This window comes from Hydra vulgaris, chromosome 12, assembly GCF_038396675.1.
Source record: "Hydra vulgaris chromosome 12, alternate assembly HydraT2T_AEP".
Taxonomy (NCBI): domain Eukaryota; kingdom Metazoa; phylum Cnidaria; class Hydrozoa; order Anthoathecata; family Hydridae; genus Hydra; species Hydra vulgaris.
In genome coordinates this window covers 35440837-35467073 of record NC_088931.1, presented here as the reverse complement: position 1 = coordinate 35467073, position 26237 = coordinate 35440837, and the positions used below count along the sequence as shown (strand labels likewise).

General features: G+C 25.9%; 1 protein-coding gene across 3 annotated transcripts in view; it reads right to left on the bottom strand.

Annotated features, from left to right (window-relative positions):
* LOC100202979 (inositol 1,4,5-trisphosphate-gated calcium channel ITPR1) overlaps positions 1-26237 on the bottom strand; it is a 139702-nt gene that overhangs the window by 101920 nt on the left and 11545 nt on the right. For all 3 annotated transcript variants that reach the window (XM_065813080.1, XM_065813079.1, XM_065813081.1), the window contains exons 3-10: positions 13917-13987; positions 13718-13833; positions 6503-6589; positions 6312-6416; positions 5923-5976; positions 5223-5321; positions 1127-1210; positions 883-1029 (exon numbers count right to left, since the gene is read on the bottom strand). In XM_065813080.1, coding sequence (XP_065669152.1) covers positions 883-1029; positions 1127-1210; positions 5223-5321; positions 5923-5976; positions 6312-6416; positions 6503-6589; positions 13718-13833; positions 13917-13987 — 763 coding nt within the window. The remainder of the gene's footprint in view (positions 1-882; positions 1030-1126; positions 1211-5222; positions 5322-5922; positions 5977-6311; positions 6417-6502; positions 6590-13717; positions 13834-13916; positions 13988-26237) is intronic.

The following is a 26237-nucleotide window of genomic DNA, read 5'->3' as shown; positions in this document are numbered from 1 at the left end:
TCAATTTAAACAAACAATAGTGAAAAAAACATTTGTGTTATAAATATATTTGTTGAGTGTTTTTTTTTTAAATATAATAGATAAGTATTATTGTATTATTTTGACAACCATAATGGCTGACTTTATTTTAACTTTAAAAGAAAAAAAGAAAGAAATGATGTGTTTTAATTTTTAAATTTTACGTACTTAGCACCTAGTTCAGATTTTTTTGGCAACATAAATTGTGTTTACTATTGCATATGATTGATATAATGCAAAAAAATTCGGAGTGGGGAGAGTTTCAACCTGGTGGTCAATTTGGAGAACAGCGATAGTACACTGTTACATGCTGGCTTCACTAGGAGTGTATACAATTTGCTAATTGCTTGTATAGTTGTCAAATTACTAATTGCTTGTATCCAAATAAAATACCACATAAAACATATATACTATATAAAAGTACCACATAAAACTGAGTACAGTAAAGTATGGTATTAAAGCTATTTAAGTTCTATTTAAAAAAAGAATGGAATCCAATTTTGCCTTACGTTAATTTTAGCTCATATTGCCTGCTTCAAATAATTAGCATATATACTTGAAATTTTTTTTTTTTAGACCAGAATTGCAATCTCCTTAAAAGATTTAGCAATCTGGATATGTTTTGATTAAAGAACATCTATCAAGAACTATCTCTGATTTTATTTGTATATAAAAAATGCGAAAACTATTAAAACTTCTAAAAATCAAAATAAATATCATTAATAATTATCATGTAAAAATAAGACTAAAATATCCAAATACACAATCAGTGTTTCTGCCATGCAGCAAGGAAATCTCAAAAAGTCCCAAAAAAGACTCCAGCCTTTTGTGAAATCAAAATTGTTGATACTTATTTTGTTTTACCTCAACAATCCAAAGAGCTTTTGAACTTGTAGCAGATGTCGCAGAGACTCTTGCAGTTGTTCTCAAAAATACTTGAGACTTCTTTTGGTAATCATCTAGTGTAAGAAATTTTTCTTGTTCTGCATGAAATAAACGAACAACATCACCCTATAAAAGATTAAAGGTTTTTTTATAATTTAAAAAGATATTTAAATAAAACTATGCATAATCATTAAAATTTGTACAAAAGAAAGTTGTTCCTTACTCCTTTTAAAACATCGTCAATATTTTCTAAATGATCCATAAATAGTGAGATTTTCCAGCATGTAGTACAGCTGACAGAGTTAATCTAAGTAATTGTAATCATAAACAAGAATTTAATATAATATATAAACACACCCGCACACACACGCACAAACACATATATCATAAATTTTTTTTTAATAAATTTTCTGATTACTTCTTATTAATTATTTGATTTTTCAAATTATAATTTTGTAAGTTGTTAATTAAATTATTAAACTAACCTGTTAAAAACATTACATATCAAGTGAAAAATTTTATACATCATAGATTAAATAGATTATTAAATTAACCTGTCCCACATGAAGCAAAAGTTTTGATAACTAGTAGTTAACTTTTAGAACACAATATTTATTTAACTTTCAAAATTTATAAACAACATTGTGCGTAAATACTGTAGTTGAAAATGTAAACTATCATGATTATACAGTAAGTAATTGTTATTTCTTTTCTTTATAATAAACTTACCTAATGTTTCTTTTAATGCTTTAGGTTGATGGAAGCAAATTAATGTCTAGGAAAATGAAAATGATATTATGAAACTGCATACATTAATGATGAGTATTGAATGATGCTTGGATAAATGTTAGGCACTATATGGTAACTTCTGAATGAATGAAAAATGCTAAATATTACTTTTTGAATCATTACAAAAACTATATATGAGTTTCTCAATCAAGCTTATAAGTGTATAACTCAAAAGACTGCACAATGAACTTCTGAATAAAAGTAAATATTACTTGAGATTTAAAATAAATTCAAGATACTACACAAATAAATAAAATTGATAAAGTTGATGAAATGTAGTAAAATGAAGTATGAAAATTTAGAAAAAATGAAACTAGATTCTGTCGCAGATGTATTGACTCTTATCTACAAAAATTGTGTTATTGCCATATTTGTGAAAATGTTGTATTTATATATAAGTAACATAAAAAATGTAACAAATAATATTTTTTTAAATATATTAGAATATTTGAGTATCAAAAATTATCAAGCATTAAAACATTCGAAAGAATTGCATACTTAAAAATTTTAAACAACCAACATAATTGTGTTTTAAAAAACCTATAAAACAATTTTTAGCCAGCAAAAAGAAAGTTAAAAAAACCAACAAAAGAAAGTTATAAAAATAAACTTATATATTACAAAAAACCCTTCAACATAAAAATTAAATTTTAGATTTAAATTCTGAAACACAAGCCTTAACAAACAAGGCTGCTGCATGGCAAAGCAAGTTGAGTGTGGTATTACCAAGGCTGTGATAGTGATTAAACTCATTGGGTCAGTAAATAGAACTAGCAAACAGAAATGATAAATAAATGTTAGTACTGGTATCAAAGATTTGATCAAACTGAATCCTAACTACCTGGGTTAGTTGACCCATTAGATAAAATTGATTTTAAGCAGAAAAAAAATTTTGAAACCTTTTTTTAAGGTACACACTTTTAAATTTTGTACCCCAAAACCCCTATTATATGACCTTAAAATACAAAACACTTATTGGCCAAATGCTTTGCCATTTTTAAAAAATTGGATTTTCATATACTCCTAATATGTTTAATCAACTATTTTATTGGCTGAATCGCAAATAATTTGGATAGTTTCAGGAAAGCTATGAAGAATAATGCTACAAGATTTTTAAGGTTAACAATACACCTTTCTATACTGGATAATCTGCCAGTATGCTTATGTCTTGCAAAAGTGCAGAAGAAGCACAATAAACAAACAAAGGATTGAAAAAATCACACAGTACAAAATAGAGTAATGAATTAGTAAGGCAACTTTATCAAACTTTACAAACTTTGACTTATCCATAGATAACATTGTTGCATTTCAATTGGATTGAAACCTTTTAAACATTAAATTTTGAGAAGCATAAGTTTTACCAATGTTAACCTGTTCCCAAAAATGTTCACAGCAAAGCTTGTAAACATGTTTTCAACATGAAAGCTGTAATATAATAGAATCCTGCATTTAACAGAATCTAATGTTTGCATCTGAATGTTTTCCAGTATTAGTTGCAGTTGTGTCAAAACACAGACCTTTTACATAAGATCTTAGCTAATATTCATCCAAAATGTTTACTAAAGTATTATGATGGGATTTCCCAGTAACATGTTCTATTGGCAGAATGCCAAGTAGTTTTAAATTCCCATCAATATTTACTAAAAAAGCAAAACAACCTCTCTTTTGTATCATTGATATTATCTAGTAAAATCTTATCATAAAATTGAATTTTATCTGATGAATACCATGGCAGAAAGAGACTTCAATTTGTTCTCATGATATAAGACTAGTATTCCCTTTGTAAATATAAAATGTAAATATAAAATCTTCTTTTATATATATATATTTTTTATCTTTTGGCAATACTCTAAATCCTTTAAACCCTTGAATTAATCTCAAAGAATTTAAAATATTGCCATAAGATAAAACAAAAGAAAAAAGTAGAAGATAATAGAACTAAAGTAGATAATAGATCAAAATAGATACTAAAAAGATAATAGATCAAAAGGAAAACTATAAGATAAAAGATCAAAAGACGATACATTTTATATATCTTTTTTTTATCTTTTTTAAATTGTGTGAATTCTAGTCTTAATAAGAAGCCAACACTCTTTGATGAACTTGAAAAGGATCTCACTTCTGCTCCAGCATAGGGTACACAGTGGTTGGTGAACTTTAATTCAGATATTTATGAACGGTAATGTACTCGATTAGTCATCTACCCTTCATCTTCTAGGATTGACTCTTACTTCCGATCTTTCTTGGAAACCATATATCAAATCGATTGCAAAATTAGCATCTGCTAAGGTTGCTTCTCTTTATTGTGCTCAACACTTTCTTACTCTGGATTCTATTATTTATCTCTAAATCTCATATTCATCCTTGTATGGAATACTGCCATAACCTCAAACCATTATCACATCGTCGTTGTGTTGCTTCTCTTTCTCTTTTCTACAAATACTATAATGGACACTGCTCTAAAGAGCTAGTGTCTCTTGTGCCATCTACTAAAATTTATTCTCATGTTACACGTCCTTCAATTAAGTTTCATCCTTTTACTGTGACTGTTCCTAAGTGCTCCCAAAACTCTTATTCATCCAGTTTTTATCCTAGCATATCAATTCTTTGGAATTCACTTCCTTCATCTTGCTTTCCTAATTCATATAATTTGCAATCTTTTAAGTCATCTGACAATCATTATCTTGCTCTATAAACTTCATCTTTTCTCTTCCAGTAACTTCCAACTCTAATAGTTAATGCTTGCTGCCTTGTTGGAAGCGAAGATGTTAAAAAAAGAAATTGCAGTTGTTCAATCTGAATTGTGTGAATCTAGTTACAATTTGAATTGTGTAAATCTAGGTTGTTCCTGTGTTTGTTTTTTTAGAACATAACAAATATCAAGTTTCCTAATCCAAAAAACCTTATTAGCACTTTTATTAAAGATATTTCTGGTTAATTATTTATTTATTTATTTTTAATTATCTTTTGCTTTTTTTTTTTTTGTTCTTTTTTTCTAAAATTGTTGGTTTTACAACTAGATTGTTTAATAGCTTCCTAGAATATTTATTTAATCTTTTTTATCTCATTGCTTTAAAGTTTTTTTGTAACCTTGTATCATAGGTGAAGAGAAACAAACTAGGAAATTTTTTTGTAACTTTGTATCATAGGTGCAAAAAAATAAATTTAGAAATTTTTTGTAACTTTGGTGAAGAGAAACAAAAATAAAAGATTGTAGATAAAATAAAAATTCTGTTAAAAAAAATGAAATTATATTTTTGATTTTGAATTTATATTATTTAATATCATTAATTATATATTTTTTTAGCAAAATTTAAAAGTTGCATTTTTATAATTTCAGCATAAATTTTAAATTCCGGCCAATTTTTAAATTCCAGCCAAATTTTGTCTTAAAATAAAAATGTGGAAAAGAAAACAAAAATTTCAAATTCAATATCCTTTATTTAAAAAAACTTTATTTCTTTTAAATTTATTTAAAAAAAACTAAGCTATTTAAAAAAAAAAAAAAAGTTATGAAATAATCTACAAACCTCTCTGAAACCTGGTTTATCTGGCAAAATTGCCTTACTGGCATGTAAAGGCTGTCCTGAATTTACTGGAGTTAAAATAACTTTATCACCAAGCACGACCTAAAGACAATGATGAAAAATGTCATTATTAAATTATCTAGATCCCACACCCTAACTTAATTAATTGAGATTCCAACACCATAAGTCACAAAAAGACAATGCATTTAGTCACTTTTTTGAAAATTTTAAAAATGAAATGCATGTTTTTTATTTCATTCTCCAAGATATGTTTAACTTTAAACATTAAATTGTCATTTTCAAGCTAAAAGATCTAGCAAATTGTACACATTTTATTGTATTAAACTTTATAAATTTTAAAAATAAGGAATCCAAGTTTGATATTTTTCTTTCTAATTTTAGCTCTACTTTGTCCAGTTTTTTTTATTTCAAAAAATAATTTTAACTTCTAAACTTCATGAAAAATTTTTTAGTAATCTCAGAATCTACTATTTTTAGTTTTAAATCCAAGATTCCAAGTCCAATAACCCAAGATTCTCTAAACTCCAGATTAAAAATAATAGATTTTAGTTTCAAAATTAATAGACTTTAGGTCTCCTAAAGTATTTTTTAAGGTAAAATTTTTAGGTTATGATTATTTTTGTAATATTTATCATTTTAATTTCAAAAAAAAAAAAAGAAAGAAAAATATGTAGTTTCTTACATTTTCACCACTAGCACGTAGCTTGTAGAATGGCATTATGTAAAACCAGGAACCCTAAATATTTTGCCAATTAAAATGTTAATAATTAGTTTATATATTTGATAAATAATCCAGATAACTTACATTTAATAAAGTACATCTAAATAAATTCATTACACATAAACCCATCTAGATGGTTTTATTTATTTTGTAGGTAAATTTTCTAAGTAAATTATGCAATTATAATAAACATAAGTACAAAATACACAAATGAGAAAAAAATTACAAAAGATCGCATTTACAAGATTAAATTGAAAATTACATAAAACATTAAAAAACAAAAAACTCTAAAATTATACATTTAAGATTACAACCATAACAAAAACTTTTAAAATTTAATTTTGTATAACCTCATTTCCCTCTACATCAAGAGTTACTCTCATTGCATTTTTTTCCAATAGAGCAGGTAGTCGCTTATTAACAGTTAAATATTTTTTGCTTTTTGGGTGCAGCAACTAAATGAAATAAAATTTGAAATCTATATGTAATTTATTATTTTTAAAACAAACAAATTAAAAAAACTTATCTTAGAAAAAAATACCTGAATAATTCCTCCATATGTAACAACTGTCCCAACAAGTTTTTTATTATCTTCCTCATTTTGCTTCTTTTCTAGCTCAGCTGCATGCTAAACATGTTCAAATTTAAATTAGATTATTTATTAAAAGTAAAAACTTTATTATAATTCATAATAATAATAAATAATTCATTTTAATTTTTAACTACTTTATGTTATTTTTGATTAATTTATTTTTTAATTAATTTAGGTTATCAACTTATTTATGTATTTAAATTAATTTTAATTCTTACTTTAGGTACATTTATTTATTAAAATAAAAATTTGATAATTTAAGTTAATAATAAATATAACTTATGTTGATTTAAATCAATTCATACCTCAAATTAGTAATAATTACTTTACAGTACTTAATAGGGTGGCTTTTTTTTAATTTTGGCTGTTTTCTTGCTGTTTTGCTGGTTTGTTTTAAAATTTTATTAAAAAAATTTTAAACAAAAATTTAAAAAAAAACCACCAAAACAGCAAGAAAACATTGCTAAATAGCAAGAAAACAGCAAGAAAACATTGCTAAAAAAGAACTCAGATAAAAAGAAGACTTGAATTGTTTTTTTTTAATGAGAATTTTCAATCTTTATTTTACTGGCTCAAAGATTTGTATTAAAATTATTGCTATAAAAGGTAATTGCTTTTATCTTGTTTAGGATGTAACTTTGCTGAGTTGTTCTATACTTTGCAATGTTGTTTATTTTATACTTTAGACCACAGTTGTTTTATGTTTTGGTTAAAAAAAAACCATTCTGTTATAATATTGCATTTACCTTGAGTTTTTTAACATTTTCGTATATTTTGTTTAATTCAATTTTATATACAATGATACTTAACAAAGCTATGTTTAGTATGTTATTGTCACTTTGACAATTAAAGCTGCATTCTAAATTTATTTAGCAAGTTATTACAGGCCTCCCACTCCTAAAAAAGGGTAAAATTTTATGATTTCAGGACAATTTTTACAAGTTTTTATGACTTTTTAGGACAAATTAGAGTGAAATTTAGGACATTTTACGACAATCTAAAATCATAAATAAGTTTCCAGATTTAATTTTTCAAATTTAGGTTTGGAAATTATTAACCCATTAATTTTAATTATTAATAACATATTATTTACCCTTTAATACCCTTGGAAATTGCACATAAATAGCATTACTGTAAATCTATTATGGTATAAAGTTAACATTTATTTAAAAAAATATTTTGAAATTATAGGACAATTTAGGACATAACCCTATAAACTATGACATTTTATAACAAAAACGTAAAATTTTAAAAATTTGGGATATTTAGGGATTTTGGGACAGACTGGGAGACCTGTTATTATGCTATTCTTTGTAAAATGTAAATTAAAGTATTTTTTATAATACAATTTATTTACTTTTTTACTTAAACAAGTTACAACCGTGTTAGTATATTAGTATGATTAATTTATACTTAAGAGTACAGTGAACTTTTATTTTTAACAGTATTCCATACAAGGGCGGATTTGAGATTTTTAATTTAACAAAAAATAGAATCCTGAGTAAGAAAGTTGCAAGCACTATAAAGAGATGCAACATTAGCAGATGCTAATTTTGCAATCAATTTGATATATGGCTTTCAAACTCAAAGCTAGATAGACGCTTTATACATTTTGGTAATAAAGCTTATTCAACCAATCATTAAATTTTTAAGCTCAGAAAAAGAAAAATTATTTTCGCAGGCAATATATGTAGCTTGAGTCCATTCAATTTAGATTTTATCTGCTGTTAATAATTTGTGTACAGTTAAAATTAAAGATTTGATATCAATATTTTAGAAGTTTTTTTAGACACAGTTATCATCTTTCTTAAGTAACTTTCATTTATTTAATTCCACCCATAAAAAATAATGTTGCTCAGTTATTACTTAAAACAAAATTACCTAAAATCTTTAACATTTAAATATTTAACATTTTATTATGCACCATAAAATGTGTTTTAAAAATTTTTTAAAAAAAGTCTTTCTCAATTTAAACAGCTTTTTTCATTTTTTTAAGTATGATTTTCAGATTCTTTAAAAAAAATTGCTAAATCCAAAAAATTAGTTATATAAAAAAAAAAATTTCAAACATTTTAGAAACAAGGTATTAATAAAAAACCAGGTCATATTTCAAAATGTGTCAAAATATTTTTACAAGAAATTTTCATTATTTTGAGCTGAAATTTAATCTTAGTAGTAATGTCAGTTTAAAATTTAGTACAAAGGTTAGTTAAAAAATTTGAATAATTCTGGCGATTCTTGCTTTTAAATTGAGACTGCTGATGTTGTATGATTATGAATTGATGAGACAGCAGTTTCATTAAAAATCGCACAAAATTGACCTTTTTTAAAATATCTAAATCCGAGGATGGTCAAATGATGAATGAGTTTGCCGTCCCAATATACAAGCAAACGAATTTGAACACGAAACTCTGCTTTTAAACTTGCTGATCTCTGGGCTTGATGCTTCTGCCGTTGTCGACATATTGAATCTTGATTTATGGCAAGATTGTCAATATTTTGACCCAAACTTCTAGCTGTTTCAGCAATAAAAAATGCAGCTTTGCAGTGAGATAATTTGGTTCTGTCTTAAGCAGCTGCCAGACCTGGTGTAACAACAGATTTTGTGCCCCTCTTTCTTTTTGCTGGAGTACAAAATGTGGTGCCTCTAACTGCTCCAGCAGCACTCTCATCTTCAGTTTCCACACTTGAACTATCTTCTTCGGATGATGAGTAGCTTTCAGTTGCAGTCAGCATATGCTACATATCCTGATCCTCCATTTGTTGACGCCTGAAATTCAGTTTCCTTTTTTTTTTGGCTGCCCTTTTTTCTTTCATTGTTAAAATTAGATCTAATTCAGCCATTGATCCTCGCCTTCCTTTCTTTCGCTGTACAAACAAGAAGTCTTTGTCTTCTTGAATGTTAATCATGCTCACAGCATTAACATGAGCAAAATCAAATAAACCATCCAATCTGAAGATGAAAGAATCCTCTCCTGCTTACAGAATTGCAGATTTTCTTCCTTTATTTTTTTTAGCAAATGCCATTCTTCAAACAATTGTTCAGTTTTGTATGGCAATTTCGATATTCTCTCATTGGAATTCGAGTTTTCTGCCAAAACACAGCAAGCTCATTAAATGTAACAGACGATGATTGTCGAACAGTCTCTTTCAGGTCTATGTGGTGATACAAAAACAAACCAAGAGCCATACGCAAAGATGGAAGCTTACTTCCTGTGAGTTCAGCCACAGAATCTCCAAGTAGATACACCTGTGTTTTAGATCTAGTTGCTACTGACATTTTTCTATATTCTAAAATAAAAAGAAACTCACATTATTCAAAGTTAGCTTATATTGCAGAATGTATTGATTTATTTTAAAAAAGAATTTCATTCAGATTACCCTGTGCATTACCATTTAATAAAATATCATTTAAGTTGATTTAACCAACCAATAAATGGGAAGGAATAAACAGGCCAGAAGGGCCAACAAGAGAAAACAAGCAACAAAGTGCATAAAGGACCACGCAGGGTCGTAAAGAGAAAAGGGTTACAAATACCCTGTAAAAGTAAACGCCTTCTATAGTATACCTTGCTCCCAAAGGGAGCTAGGGAGAACTGAACTACCTCTAAATTTTGTCCAAATGAGCCCATATTTGGTAGTAATTATTTGTATATGTATAGGAATAGAATGGGAAGGTAGGACAATCAAAATTTAAAACTTAAAAAATAAGCTCCACTCTAATCCTCCCCCCTTCCTCCCAATCTTATACAGTGTGACATAATTTATGAACAGCTCATAAGAATTGTCATTCCCATAGGCATTTTTATACTTTTAGGTACTTTACTAAATAAAAATTTATAATATCAAAACAATTATAGACTTCCAAAGACTTCTAAAGATGAAAATAAAGATTGAAAAAATCCATTTTTGCATTTCCATTTTGAAGCATGGTATTTAAACAACCAGACTGCCTACCATATATTTTTTATCCATTTTTAGATCTCAACTAGCTAATATATAATAATAAAATGAAATTACCATGGAAAAATATATTCTAATTTAAAGTTTGAAAATGCATTTATTAAAAAAAAAGAATATTAAGAAGCTCCCTAAGCTCTGCCTGGTTCTTACAGATAGCAGATCTCAATCAGAAAAAATCTGTTATTATTTTCTTATGATTGCAAAATTCTATAAGTATTTTTAAGAAATATGGTAGATAAAAGCTATTTGTTCTATATCGCTTTCCTTCATCTCAAAACTGCACTCTTTTTGATGTTATTTCTGATCATATTGACCAAGCCCTCTCTCTTTATTCATCAGCTAATATAGTTGTTGTCGGTGACTTTAATGCTAACCACTCTGAATGGCTTGGCTCTAGTGTCACTAATTCTGCAGGCATTAAAGCCCACAACTTTTGCCTTTCTCAATCCCTAACTCAAATAGTCAACTTTCCAACTCGCTTTCCAGACAATCCGAATCATTTACCTTCTTTACTCGACTTATGTCTTGTTTCTGATCCTAGTCAGTGCTCAGTTTCTCCACATTCACCCTTAGGTGCTTCTGATCACAGTTTAATCTCTCTAAAACTAATATCTCATTCTTCTTCATCACCTGAATCCCCCTATTATCATACCTCTTACAACTACCTTAAAATTGACTGGGACTCTTTCCGTGATTTTCTTTGTGATGGGCCTTGGGTAGAAATCTTTCGTCTTCCTGTCGACAAATGTGCTTCTTACATAACTTCGTGGATTCAGGCTAGCATGTAATCTTTTATTCCCTCTTGTTGATTCCAGTTCGAGCCTCACTCTTCTTTATGGTTTTCCTCACATTGTGCTGCTGTGATTGCCAATCGAAACCATTACTTGCATATCTATCAGCAAAACAATTCTCCAGAAAACAGACACCTGTTTATTACTGCTAGAAACCATTGTAAAAAGATTTTGTCTAACGCCAAAGCCCGCTATTCTCAGGTCATGAAATCTCGTATTTCATCTCAAAAATTAGGTTCCCATGACTTCTGGAGAATTTTTAATAGTATTAATAATAACGACAAATCTTTAATTCCACCTCTCTTGTATGGTTCAGACTTTGTCACCTCACCCAAAGACAAAGCTGAATTGTTTGCTAAGAACTTTTCATCAATATCATCTCTTGATTCCACTTCTTGCATTCTACGTGATATTGCTAACAAACAGATTGATCCATTGCTTGACATTTGTATCACTCCAGCTTCTGTATCTAAAGTGATTTCCTGTCTAGACTTTTCTACAGCTTGTAGCCCTGATAACATACCTGTTATTGTCTTGCCGAAGTGTTCTCCGGAGCTATCCTCTATACTCTCAAAACTATTCAACAAGTGCTTATCAGAGTCTTGTTTTCCAGCCTGCTAGAAAGCGGCATCTTTTATCCCTATTGTCAAAAATTCTGGAGAGTGATCTGATTTATCTAACTACTGTCCCATTAGTCTTCTTCCTATCATAAGCAAGGTTTTTGAGTCTTTAATTAACAAACACTTAATTTTGCATCTTGAATCTAATAACTTACTTTCTGACCATCAATATGGATTTCGATCTTCTTGTTCTACAGCTGATTTGCTAACAGTAATATCCGATAGGTTTTATTGTGCATTAGATAAAAGTGGAAAGGTTAAGGTCATCGCTCTTGACATTTCAAAAGCTTTTGATAAAGTTTGGCATGCTGGTCTTCTCCATAAGCTTTCTTCTTATGGTGGATCTGGCAACATCTTTAAGATTATTGAATCCTTCCTTTCCAATTGTAGTATAAAAGTTGTCCTCGATGGACAGCACTCTTCTTCTTATTCTGTAACTTCAGGGGTTCCTCAAGGTTCTACCCTTGGCCCTATACTCTTTTTAATTTACATTAACGATCTTCCAGATATTCTCACATATAAGGTGGCATTGTTTGCTGATGACTACCATTTATTCTTGTCTTGATAAGAAGCCAAAACTCTCTGATTGCTTGGAGGGGGCATTTGAGCTTGAAAAGGAACTTAGTTCTGCTACAGCATGGGGCTCACAGTGGCTGGTGAACTTCAACACAGATAAAACTCAATTTTATTCAGCCCATCGTTATTGCAATAATTTAGATCTTCCTATATTTATAAACGGTAATGTACTGAATGAGTCATCCACTCTTCATCTTCTAGGATTAACTGTTACTTTTGATCTTTCTTGGAAACCATATGTCAAATCTGTTGCAAAATTAGCATCTGCTAAGGTTGCATCTCTTTATCGAGCTAGTCACTTTCTTACTTCGGATTCTATTCTCTATCTCTATAAATCTCAAATCCAGCCTTTAATGGAATACTGTTGCCATATCTGGGGCGGATCTTCTAATGATTCCCTATTCTCTTTTGAACAAGGTGCAAAAACGCATTGTTAACATAGTTGGACCTGCTCTTGCAGCCATTATCACATCTCCAACCATTATCACATCGTTGTAATATTGCTTCTCTTTCAAAAACTCTTATTCGTCTAGTTTTTTTCCTCGAACATCGGTTCTTTGGAATTCGCTTCCTTCATCTTGCTTTCCTGATTCATATAATTTGCAATCCTTTAAGTCATCTGTCAATCATTATCTTGCTCTACAATCTTCATCTTTTCTCTTCCAGTAACTTCCGACTTTAATTAGTGGTTGCTTGCAGCCTTGTTGGAAGCAAAGATGTTTAAAAAAAAAAAAAAAAAAGTTTATATATTTTCTTATTCATAAGGAATTGTTTGTTTTCTTCTGTAGTGTTTAAAATTTTTTTTCCTAGTTTATGTTTGGCTTCGCATTTCTTTTTTTTTGTACATTTTTGAAATGTATAAATCATCAAAAATTCTAAACACTTGTGGTCAATTTGTGGTCAATAAAAAAATCATTTGCGAGGTCAGCAATAGCATTCAATTGCACACCATTCATGCCCATGCCTGATATATAGAGAAACAATAACTATATATTTTTTTTAATTTTTAAATAAAGCAATTAGTATGAACTGTTACAACATATTAAAAAATCATTTATTTTAAAGGAGAATAAAACTATTAAAAATTTGTATTTTTAATTGATTTTTACAAAAAGTGGCAGTAGTATAAAAAAGTAGTATAAAAAATCTTCAGTAGTATAAAAAAGTAGAAAAGTATTGAAAAAAAAAAACAAAATGAATACAAAAATACCCACATGTAGCTTTTTAAGTAAAACAGCATCACTTGTGCTTGTGAGTGTAGGTTTTGCAGCTTTCCAAAACTGGTTCTGAGCCGAATATCTGTTCATAGGCAGCACTTTAAACAAGCAATCTAAAAAAAAATTATTTTAATATTTAAGTTTAAAACATTTTTATTCTTCTAAAAAAAAAATCAAAAAAAAAAGGTTAAAATACCTCTAAACTTTGTTGGTGGATTTTCTAAATTTCCAGCATCTGGTTCCACAACTACTCGATCATCAACCAAGCTACATGATAAGAAATAGATATTAAATTATTTATTTCAGATTGTTTTGATGTTAAGTCTCGCGTGTTAAACTTATAACAACTGCTTTATTAAAAACCATTACAATATTTTGAAAGATTTGCAAAAAGCTTTATTTTAATGCTTTATTAATAAAACAGAGGGATTAAAAAAATTTATAAGTTTTGAAACACACCAAATAATTTTTATCAAATTTGAAAATTATTATCTAAAAATGGTTTAAATCATTAACTAAATATTCATGGTATAAAATTTTTACATAAGCTTCAGCTCATAGATCTCTAATAACTGTTTGCTTGTCAGAACTTTTGGAAAAATGTCACAGAAAAGACTGCTTGAATCATGTTAAAAAAACCTTAAGAATTGACAACTTGACTTATGTTTTTGTTGAGCAAAATAATGTTCAAATTGAAAATATTTTGACTTTGAAAAAGTATAATTCTTATATTTATTTATTTTCTTGATTGCCACTTATATTATTATAAAACTCATGTTTAAAGATTTTTTAAAAATTAATATTATACTAGTTACAGTAATTTCATTTTTAATATCAATAATATGGTGTCTTTATTAGTCTTTGTTATCAAAAAATAAAGACAGCGATTGTAAGCTTAGTACAGCTCTAAAATGGTTAAAAGAATTTAATTGTAAGATTTTACATGGTAGTGGTATAGTGGTAGAGTCGTTGCATTGTGGGATGGTTCCATACTAAAGAGTGGCCAAAATTATTTTCTTCATATTTGCGCTATTACTATATTTAATAATTATTTATTTTAACTATTACTATTTTTTTTTTAAATACATAAATTTAAGAGCTTATATCTAAAATAAACAATCAGAACAGATCATATTATTAAACTATGATGTTCATTTCACCTAAAAAACATATTTATCTAAAATCTTATTCAAATTTGGACAAGCGGTCATAACTCACAGACATGATAATTTAATGTAAATATGTCGTAGTTAACAAAATATCATACAGACACTATAGTTTTTAAGGAAAAACCACAAAAAGTAGGGGTTTTTTTTAAACAATTTTGAAAGTTTTTTGTATTTTGCAAATAAAATCATTTGATTTATTATCATATTTTACTCTAATCATTATTAACTTTTATATATATCAAAGTTTTGATCAAATTGATAAAGAACATTGTCTTCATCTGATGTGTTAACATTATTTTGCCAAATTCGCAAATACTACACTATTTGTAAATATTTATTGAAAATTTCTTAAAGTATTTTAAAAATTATAACCTATATTTTAGTAATTTTAATTTTAGAAGATGTTAAATGTTTTAAATACTTTAAACAATTTTTAATCAATATTTACAAATTACATAATATTTGCAAAATTAACACAATAGTAATTACGCTTACATCTTGTATTCAAATAGTTATTGTTTATATATAATATAATATATTATATGGACAATAATTATTCAATAACAAAACACAAGTATTTAATAAACTTATTTATTTTTATTTTATTTTCAATTTAAATATTAGCAAATCTGTTCATTTAACTTTTACTAAAAGTTAATAATTTTCAAAGTGCATTAAGACAAAAGAAACAAAACTTTCTGAAAAACTTTTCATTTTGTTTCATTTGGTCGTGAAGTGGGTACAACCACATTTTAATCCTGGCCACGCATATAACAGGCCTGGTTTTAAATAAAAAATGCTTAACGCATCAGCCTTATGTAAACTTGATGTCATAAAATTCTTTTTATTTTTTTATTTTTTAAAGACATAAACTTTTTTAAATTACTTCAATACTATAAATTACCGCAAAACCAGTTAAATATTATTTAACTCATTTTTTATTATTACTATTAGAAAATGTTTATTTTCTTTCTTATTTTTTTTTTTTTCTTATATTAAATAGTTAAATTTAATATTACATTTTTAAAAACTATTGATATAAACAAAATGTTTTTTAAATGATTATTTCTTAAATAATCATTTTAAAAATTTTGCAACAAAAAATAATTTTTTACTATAACAAAATTAGTCATTAACAATTAAAAAAATTACATTAATTTATCTATTTTATTTATTAAAAGTTTATTATTTTATTAGCGATTTTGTTGAGAACAAAGAATATATTTCCTTATACCATTTGTTAAAGTTATGTCATTGTATATATCATTTATTAAAAAATAATTGCTGCGCTCTATTTGCGTTATAAAAAAAGGTTAACTTACATTTTGTGCAAATTTTTGATACAGCCTCGGAATGTTTATTTAAAATATATTTTTTGTGTAAAAAAAAAAAATGTTTAGGAAGGAAAACTGAAAGAACAATTGCAATAAAAATTTTAATAAACTTAAATACATTTTTTTAATCAGAATTAATATATATATATATATATATATATATATATATATATATATATATATATATATATATATATATATATATATATATATATATATATATTTATATATATATATCTCGGCTTGTGATGAAGATAATCGCAAAGCGTGTTATATCACGCTTGTAAAATTATAATATGTTGTCATCAAGCACAATTATGCCCCCTCAGGGTCAGGGCCGCAAGAGCAATCTTGAAATTTAAAAATTGCGGAAGACTTTGTTTATAAAAAGTTTTCTATTTGTTATACGACTTTTATTCGTCAATGTTTGAAGTAGTATCTACAACAGTACATTTATACTACTTCAACAGTGTAGTTTTTATACTTTTTCTTGTTTTTTATTTGCGCCAGATCGCTATTTTTTTAAACTATTTATGGTAAAAAAAAAACGCAACCAAACAAAAACGCAAGTGCTTAATAAGTTCTTATAATAAAATTTTTTACTTTCCTTGTTTTAATATGTATTTAAAACGATGTTAACTTAATATTTACGATTAACAGTTTTTATATTTCTTGATATTTTTTAATAATTAATATTTTTCTTAAATTAATTAATAATTATTAAATATATTTTTTTATAATTTCTTATTTAAATAACGCTTTTTTAATGTCAAAAAATTAGATTATAACAAGAATAATTTGAAATTCTTTTTTAAAACTATTAGTTGTAAGTTAAATAACAGATTTTCCCCTCAACTGTTGTCAGCGACATATATTTTATAAGTTTTACAGCGTCATTAATAAAAGAATTCTGTAGAAAAAAAAGAATGCTGTAACATTACTCAAAAAAAGATTATTTTACTTAATTAAGTTTTTTTATGTTAAGTTTTTAATTTTTTTCTCTTTCATTTAGATTTTTTTTCAAGTTAACATTTTTTAACTTTATCTTAGTTTAGTTTTTTTAGCGCATTTTTGAAATAATTCAACATTTAACATTTACATAAACCTTATCATTAAGCAAATGTGTAAACGTGTAAACGATGTGTTAAATATTATTAACAATAAATCAAATAAATCTTACTTGACAGTTTTACAAAATTAAAAATATTCAGAAGCTTAAACTTTCTTATAGTTATTTCCTAATTTTCTATTCCCATCTTATTTGCACATTTTTATATTCACATTGTGTTTCCACACGCACTTGGCTAATATAGTTAACATTCCATTATTGAAATTAGGTGTAACAACTTCAAACTGTTCATTCATTATGATTTTTTTTTTAAATATATTCATATATATTTTATAAAAAAATCATGTAAAAGCTTATTATTTTTTCCGTCCCAAACTTTTGAACGAGCGTGATTTTATGCTCTCATTATAAGCTGAGCGAGCGTTGTTTATCACGCCTAGAAGGTTTAAAAAAACCGTTTATGGACGTGTTTCACTAGCGCGGCGCGATCACGCCTGCTTCATCACAAGCCCTGATTATTTTAAATCAATAATTAAAATTTTTTTTATTAGAATAAAATTATATATTTTTATCAAATTAGTTTTATAAAAAATCATAAATTTTTTTATCAGAATGAAATTATATCATAACAATCTTTGCTTCAAGCTTAGGGATTGTCCATAAATTACGCAATGAAAAACTTATTTAAAAATATAAGTAGATCATTTTGCTATTTTGCGCGACCTTTTTGCTGGACTTGTTTATAAACTTGGTTTAATTAATGACTTTGCGAGAGAAAACTTTTAATCCTTTATCTTTTGTCTATAAGCTTAATTTCGCGCTATGTAATTTATGGGCGATCCCTTAAAGTATTAGGATTTTTCAAGCGAAAAAACCGATCATTACAATAAAAAAAATTAATTATTTATTATTATATAGAAATTTAGGTAAATTTTTTGCATAAATATTCTTGTGCTCACAAGATGATAAATAAAAGTTTTTATTATATATATTTCTTTTATGTTTTTTGTTTTTTTTTCTTTACGTTCTTTTTTGTTCCATTCGTATAAAAAAAAAATTGTCGTTAACCATAAACAATTTTGTTTTCTGTTACTAAATATTTTGATAAAATAATTAGCTTGATAGAGATTAAGTTTTCGCAGTTTTTAATTTTATTAGTTTTTTTCATTAGGAAATAGCGCTTCTATATAACATAATTGTCATTCAAACATTTGTAACAAACTTTTTTATATAACCGCCATTCAAAAGTTAATGTGATTTTTTTAAAGTTAATGACTTCTTTTATCTTACCGCTTATAGAATAATTTAAAAGTTAAAAAAGATAAAAAGTTGCTTAATGGAAATTGCTATAGGTGTATGTAACACATATGTAAATTGCTGACAGCAATTTACATATGTGTTACATACACATATGCGTTACATAATTCTTTAAAACAAAGGCTGACATAATATTTAGTTGTGACAACTTGACCAAGGCTCTTTAGAAGTTTTTGAAAACATTCAATTTTATGTGTTTTCATGTATGTCTGAAAAATTAAGTTTTAACACGCTTAAAGAATTAACTTCATAACATTAATCTTTTATTTTCAAATGTTTATATATTAGCAAAATTCTTTTAAACAAAGTGACAATTTAGGTTTATTGATTGTTTATAATAAAAAAATTATAAAAATTTTTTTTAATTATTTAAGGTTTAGAAAGTTTTATGAAAAACTATATAAAGATTAACAAATTTTATAAATATTGATTAATATTTTATTATTTAAAACGCATTTATATCTTATGTAAAATTTAAATTTTGTTTAGAACAAAATAATAGAACTTCATCTTTTTTTTTATAAAATTAAGCATCACTCTTTTATACTTATGTTTGCAAAGTTTAAAATATTTGAAGCAATTCTTCTTAGTAAAATGAATGAAAGAAATAACTAAAACATTGAATTACTATAAAAATATTAAAACAAAGTGAATTGTAATTTTATTTTAAATTTTGCAAACTAAAAGTAACTTTTAACCAAAAAAGAATTCTTTTTAACCAAAAAAAGAATTTTTAACAAAAAAAAAAATCTTAACTAGATAGTTAAGATTTTATTTTCTCGTTAAGAATTCTTTTTTTGGTTAAGTTTTTTTCCATAATTGTCCCCTATAAAGTTGAGCTTTATTTGTGCATTTTGAAAGTGTTTTTAAAACATTTTTAAAGCCATAGCCAACTTGTCACAATTAAATATTATTTGTGTGATCAGGAAAAGAGTGCAATCACACCTGCTTCCTGACTACGCCTGCATTTAAAACCTAAAATTTTAAAAGTATAAAAAATAAAAATATATAAATTTTTTTTTGGTACGCTTTTTTTTTGTGCGCCTATACTGCTTCAGTGGTACCAAAACAGGTCTGGGTTCATCCCTTATTGACCAGCAAAAAAAGATAACCTTGTAAAACATGACTGATTGATTTTGCACTCATGTAAACAGTACTTTCACATTGTTTTCTTTCTTGATTCTAAATAATGAAAGCTTGGGATTTTCCTCAATAACATACTTCACACATCTCACCAACCTGTCAGTTTTTTTCTTTGGTCTACTTCTTTATCTCCATGAGGAAAATATCCTGGAAGTTCTTTATCAACTAAGTGTCTTAATCACACACAATCCCAATATTTTACAAGCTTTGGAAATTCTCTCAATGATTTATTTTGTTGACCTAATACTATAATTTGACCTCTCACAACTTAAGATAATTTTTAACAAGGAAAGAAATTAACTTTTATTTTTATTTATTTATGTAAGGTGAATAGCCAAAGATAAATATATATATATATATATATATATATATATACAGGGTTTTTACTTGTTTTAAATAAAAAATGCTTAATGTATTAACTTAAGGCGATATTTGACGTCATAAAATTATCTTTATTTTTTTTATAGATGTTAAGTGTTTCGACTGCTGCAATAAATAAATAACCGCAAACTAGTTCAATTTAACAATTAACTCAAATAACTAAAACAATGTATAAATGTTGTAAATGTAAATATATTATGAAAAGTTTGTTATGTTTTCAATTGTTTTTCTAATATTAATTTTAGTTCAATATTATTTAGTAAAATATATGTATATTTTTCATTATTTCTGAAATTTGTTTTTGAATAATTATTGTTATTGAATCGTTATTGAACAAAAAATAATAATGATTTTTTATTTTACAAATTTCGGGAGTAAACAAAAAATATAAACATATTGATAAACAAACCCCCTTGTTAATTATTTAAACAGCGATTATGTTTTGACTAGCAAAGAATAATTTAGGTTTTTAAATTTATGTTGCTTAGCATTTTCACTTGCGCTATATAAAAATATAAAAAAGTTTAATGTCTGTTTTGAGCGTATTTTTTATACATAGTTAGAACAAGTTTGCCTGGAATTTAATGCATAAATGTTTTACATTATCATAAAATTGTTTCACATTTAAACAAATCACAAAGAAACACAGAGCTATAGAGAAGAATTATTTTTAACAATTAAATTTTTTTTTGAATTTTATTTAATTAAAAAAAAAAATTAAATTAAATCTATAAGTCTTAATTATGCAAACTCTTTTGTTAATTATTCTTAAAACATAAAACTTTTTAAATACTTCTACACAATATTTTTATCATGCAAACTTAGAAAAATACTAAAAACAATACAAAACTAAAACAATATAAGTATATTTAATAATTTGAATTGTATCTGTTTATAATAAACAATCATTAAAACTTGTTCATTAAAAATCAAGTTCCTTAACTTATAAACCAACTTAAAAGTATTTTCATTCTACGTATAATTACAAAACTCTTTTTTTTTTCATTTGCAAGCAATTTAATTTAGAGTAATAAAATAAAAAAATGGAGAATAAATATGAGGTAATTTTCGTTAAGAAAAAATTTGATTTATTTATTGAACAATATTTATTTTTACTTATATACCAACTTAAATAAAATATACTAACATGTTAAAATATTTTAACATGACTTGTGCCATTTATAAACTGTAGGGTAGTTGCCCTATGGCACCATTGGTTTTGGATAAAATTTATTTTGATGAACATCACACAAATTGCATATGACTTTAATAACATAAGTCTTCTCTTTTTCTGAGACAGTTTCAATTTAAAAAGCATCAGCAAAGTCCCAGGATTTAAAAGTTTTTAAAGTAACTCTTTTGTCCATCAAAATGCAATCCATATTTGAACTTTAAGAAATTTGGAGAGAATAGAAATATACTAGGTTTTTGTATACTAGTTTGTCTTATTTTATATAGAAAAATATCTAGTCATTAGTAAAGAATAAAGATTGTCATTAAACTAAAATGTGCCTTTGTATTAATTAAATGGAGTAATAAAACCTCCATTATATAAATATATTTAATGTAATATTAGTGTCATCAGCAGATGCTATAGCCTACTCGTGATTTCTTTAACTTTATAATATAACTTGATCTATGAAAAAAAAATTTATTGAATCGCACGCAGAAGAAATTTAACAATTTTTGTCTTCATTCAAAAATTGCGAGTAACAGGTAATTTTTTTTTCTTCTGTGCTGGCCCCCCTCCCCATATATCTTAAAGTTAAAGGTATCCATATACCTTTAACTAATAAGAAAAGCAAAGAGTAATAAGTAATGAAGAAGTAATTTTTAGTACAATAAAAAGAACTTAATCATATATTGGTACATTTTTTTTAATATCTTGAAAAAATGTCTTAATATTTTTGTTATCAGAGATTACAGAATATAAATGTTTTTTGTAATATAGATTTTTATAGTTTTTTATTGAATTTTTATTAAAAACATCTGCAAACAATTTGTAGTTTTGTAATGATTGACAAACTTTTATTATGTTGCTTAATATTTAGATAAAAAGTTTAGCTTAAAATTACGTTGAATATAATCGTTATAAAAAAATAGGAAATATCATCAAGATAAAAAGTTACAACCATTAATTTTAACATAACTTCTTTCAAACTTTTGTAACAAATATTTTTACATACCACTAATCAAAAGTAAATGTGGTTTTTTTAAAAATTAATTACTTCTTTTATCTTACCGCTAATTTCAAAGTTAAAAAATGATAAAAATTAGCTTAACCAATTTCGCTTACTGTGTACGTAAAAATTGCTTAAAGCATACGTAAATTGCTCTACATGTAATGCTTTAAAACAAAGCCTAATATATATATATATATATATATATATATATATATATATATATATATATATATATATATATATATATATATATATATATATATATATATATACATATATATACAATAGCATGCAAAAGTTTAGAAACACCAACTTTTTTTCAGCTTTTACTGCATAACTTTTCACAAAACTTCATAAAAAAGCTGAATTTTTACCTAATGTGCTCTATATTATTTCAATTTAAAATAAAAACCATAAAAGTTGTAAAATTGAACAGGTAATTAACATTTAATTGTTTTTTTGAAAAGCTTCCATGCAAAAGTTTAGAAACAACTAAATTTGATTAATATTTATTTCAAAAAAGCTGAAACTTTTGCTAAAATTCACAAAGTAACAATTTTTTAATAATAAAATAATTTTAATAAAACACTTAGTATTTGGTGGCATATCCATTTGCCTTTAAAACATATACATATATATATATATATATATATATATATATATATATATATATATATATATATATATATATATATATATATATATATATATATATATATATATATATATATATATATATATATATGGTAAAGCTACAGTTAAGCGGCCTAAAATGATTTTATTTTTTCGCTTGTTGCGCTCTCGTCAGAGGATGCTTTTTAAACATTAGAAATATTAAGTGAAATAATAATAATAAAAAAAGATGCTGCTCCATGCCAAACCCTTAGTCGATGTAGCAGCACTCCCTTGTAGTAGCAGGCTATAAGATAGTCGATGTATGTACTGAAGCCAATAAATATTTCTTATGTTTATATTAAAATTCACTACTTTGAGCAAGTCTTCACACGAGAGCGCAACAAGCGAAAAAATAAAATTATTTTAGGCCGCTTAACTGTAGCTTTACTTATATATATATATATATATATATATATATATATATATATATATATATATATATATATATATATATATATATATATATATATATATATATATATATATATATATATATATATATATATATATATATATATATATATATATATATATATATATATATATATATATATATATATATATATATATATATGCACCGATGCTTACTTTTGGCCGATACCAATAGGTACAGGCTGATGCCGATACATTGGCCCTGAAACTGGATGATGGAAATATACACCTGAATGGAAATGCCATATTCCATTCATGTGACGATGAAAGCAACATTTTGAAACTGTTATTGTTGAAGTTTATTTTCCATTTACTTTTTTTATCATTCTCTTGACAATTAGAGCAATTACTTCAATTGAAAAGCTCGTTTTATAAATATTTACTTTCGTCATTTTGTTCGAATTAGAACGATTTTGTTTTTTATAAAGAATGAATGGAAGATTTTAATGCCGTTACTTCTAGTAATTAGCAAGTTTTTAGCAAATGTTTTTACGAAGTTAAAATATAAAACAATACTTATTTTAAATGTTTATCTATTAAACGCTATTAAAGCAATTTTCTCTTCCAGTTCCCATTTATTCAAAGTATTGTTTCAATTAAACTTTTATTTCTCTCATCTAAAAAAGGAAGAAACGACGCAAAAAAAAAAAATTCTATACAACGTTATTCACTCAATTCAATTCAAGTTTAACTTTTCTTTCTCTTTTGTTCTACTCTTTTATAAAAATAGTGCGCGATGAAATAAAAACTTTTCTTTCTTAACGTAGAATTAAATTTAGAGATATTATTAAATTAGAATTAAAGAAACAATGAGTAAAGCAACAAAAAGTCCAATCTGGGACTATTTTGATATTGATAAAAATAATCGCTCAAAAGCAATTTGTAAATTTTGCAAAATGAAAATATCAAGAGGAGGAACATCTGTCAAAAAAATGACAACATCTAATTTAAGAGGGCATATGAAAGCAAAACATATAAAAGTTTTCCAGAAAGTAGAAGATCTAAAATGTTTCAAAAAAATTAACACAGAAAAAAAAAATGTTATTGCATCTACTTCAACCAGTAAAGAGAATGATAATAGCAAAGTATCCGTTAGCAACAGTGTTACAGTTATTCTAGATCAAAAACATCTAAGCTTGAGGAAACTATTAATAAGCATAGGAAATGGACTTCAAGTGAACAAAGAGCTCAAAAAATAACTATGCTTATCGGAGAAATGATATGTGTAGACATTCAGCCGTATTCTTTAGTTACAGATCAAGGATTTAAAAAACCAATTATGCATCTTGAACCAAGGTATACCATGCCCTCTAGAAAACATATGACTGAAACAGTTGTTCCTTTAATTTATGAAAAAATGAAAATACAAATTATGAATGATGTAGCAAAAGCAGATTTTTTTAGTTTTACCACTGACGGATGGACTACACATCACAATGATCTAAGCTTTTATTCATTAACAGCACACTGGATAAACTCAGAGTTTAATTCTATGACAGCTGTGCTACAACTTAAAAAAATAACAGGCTCTCATACAGGTGTAAAGATATCAAAATTTCTGAAAGACTCTTTAAATGAATGGAAAATACCAACTAACAAAGTGTACTTTGTCCTCTCTGACAATGCTGCTAATATGAAATTAGCCATAAAAGAAGCTGGTTTAGAAAAAAATTCTCTAAGTTGTGTAATCTACACTCTTCAGCTTTGTATAACCGATAAGCTTTTCAAACAGCAAACAATTGTAAATGATCTTATAGCTAAGTCTAGAAAAATTGTCACACACTTTCATCATTCTTCATCTTCCATGGATATGCTACATGAAATTCAACAACAGCTAAAGTTACCCCAACATTCACTTATACAAGATATAGTAACAAGATGGAACTCGACATTTTACATGCTAGAAAGACTAGTTGAACAAAAAACTTCACTAACATAATTTTTTATTAGAAATCAAAAGTATAATGCCTCTAATCTTAATGAAGATCAATGGTTATTAGCTGAGATGCTTATCTTAGTTTTAAACCATTTTGAGGTGGCTACACTAGCGATGAGTGAAAATAGGGCATCAGTGTCTCAAATTATTCCATTTATAGTTTCAATGGAAGCGTACTTAGCCTATGTTTCAGAAAATGCAGGTGAAATAAAAACTATAATAGAAGAGTTGAAAAAAGATTTTATCTCAAGGTTTTTCAGCTATAAATATAACAAAAACTTGAACATGTCTACAGTTTTAGATCCAAGATTTAAATTTAGTTATGCCATATCAGATGAGGAGAAAGACACAATAAAATCAAATATTCAAGAGAAATACATGAACCTAAATAAAACTGATATTACAGATTGTCTTTTAACTACCGACAACTTAACTCAATCAGATAATGAAACAAACACTTCATCTGAATCAACCCAAGAACCTAGCTCTCCACTCAAAAAATTAAAAATGGCAGAAAACATATACAATTTCTATCAAGTTTCAAAAGCACCTCTTGACACTGAATTAACAAAATCAACAAAAGTAAGGAACTGTAAAAAACAGAGGCACAAATTTATTTAGAGAAAAAGGAAAAAATTTAAGTTAAAATGATTTTTTTAAATAAGAACTTTGATAACTTTTTGTTCTTTTCTAATTTATAATATATTATTATAGATAAAACTAAATTCTAAATTATCATAAACAAATAAAAATTGAAAAATAAAATGAAATAATATTACTAATATTCATTAATATTTAACAACTTTTAATAATAAAAATTTGTACTTTACATTTTAGTTTAGTTTTTATATTTTTTGTTTACTTACTTTTCTTTTAGA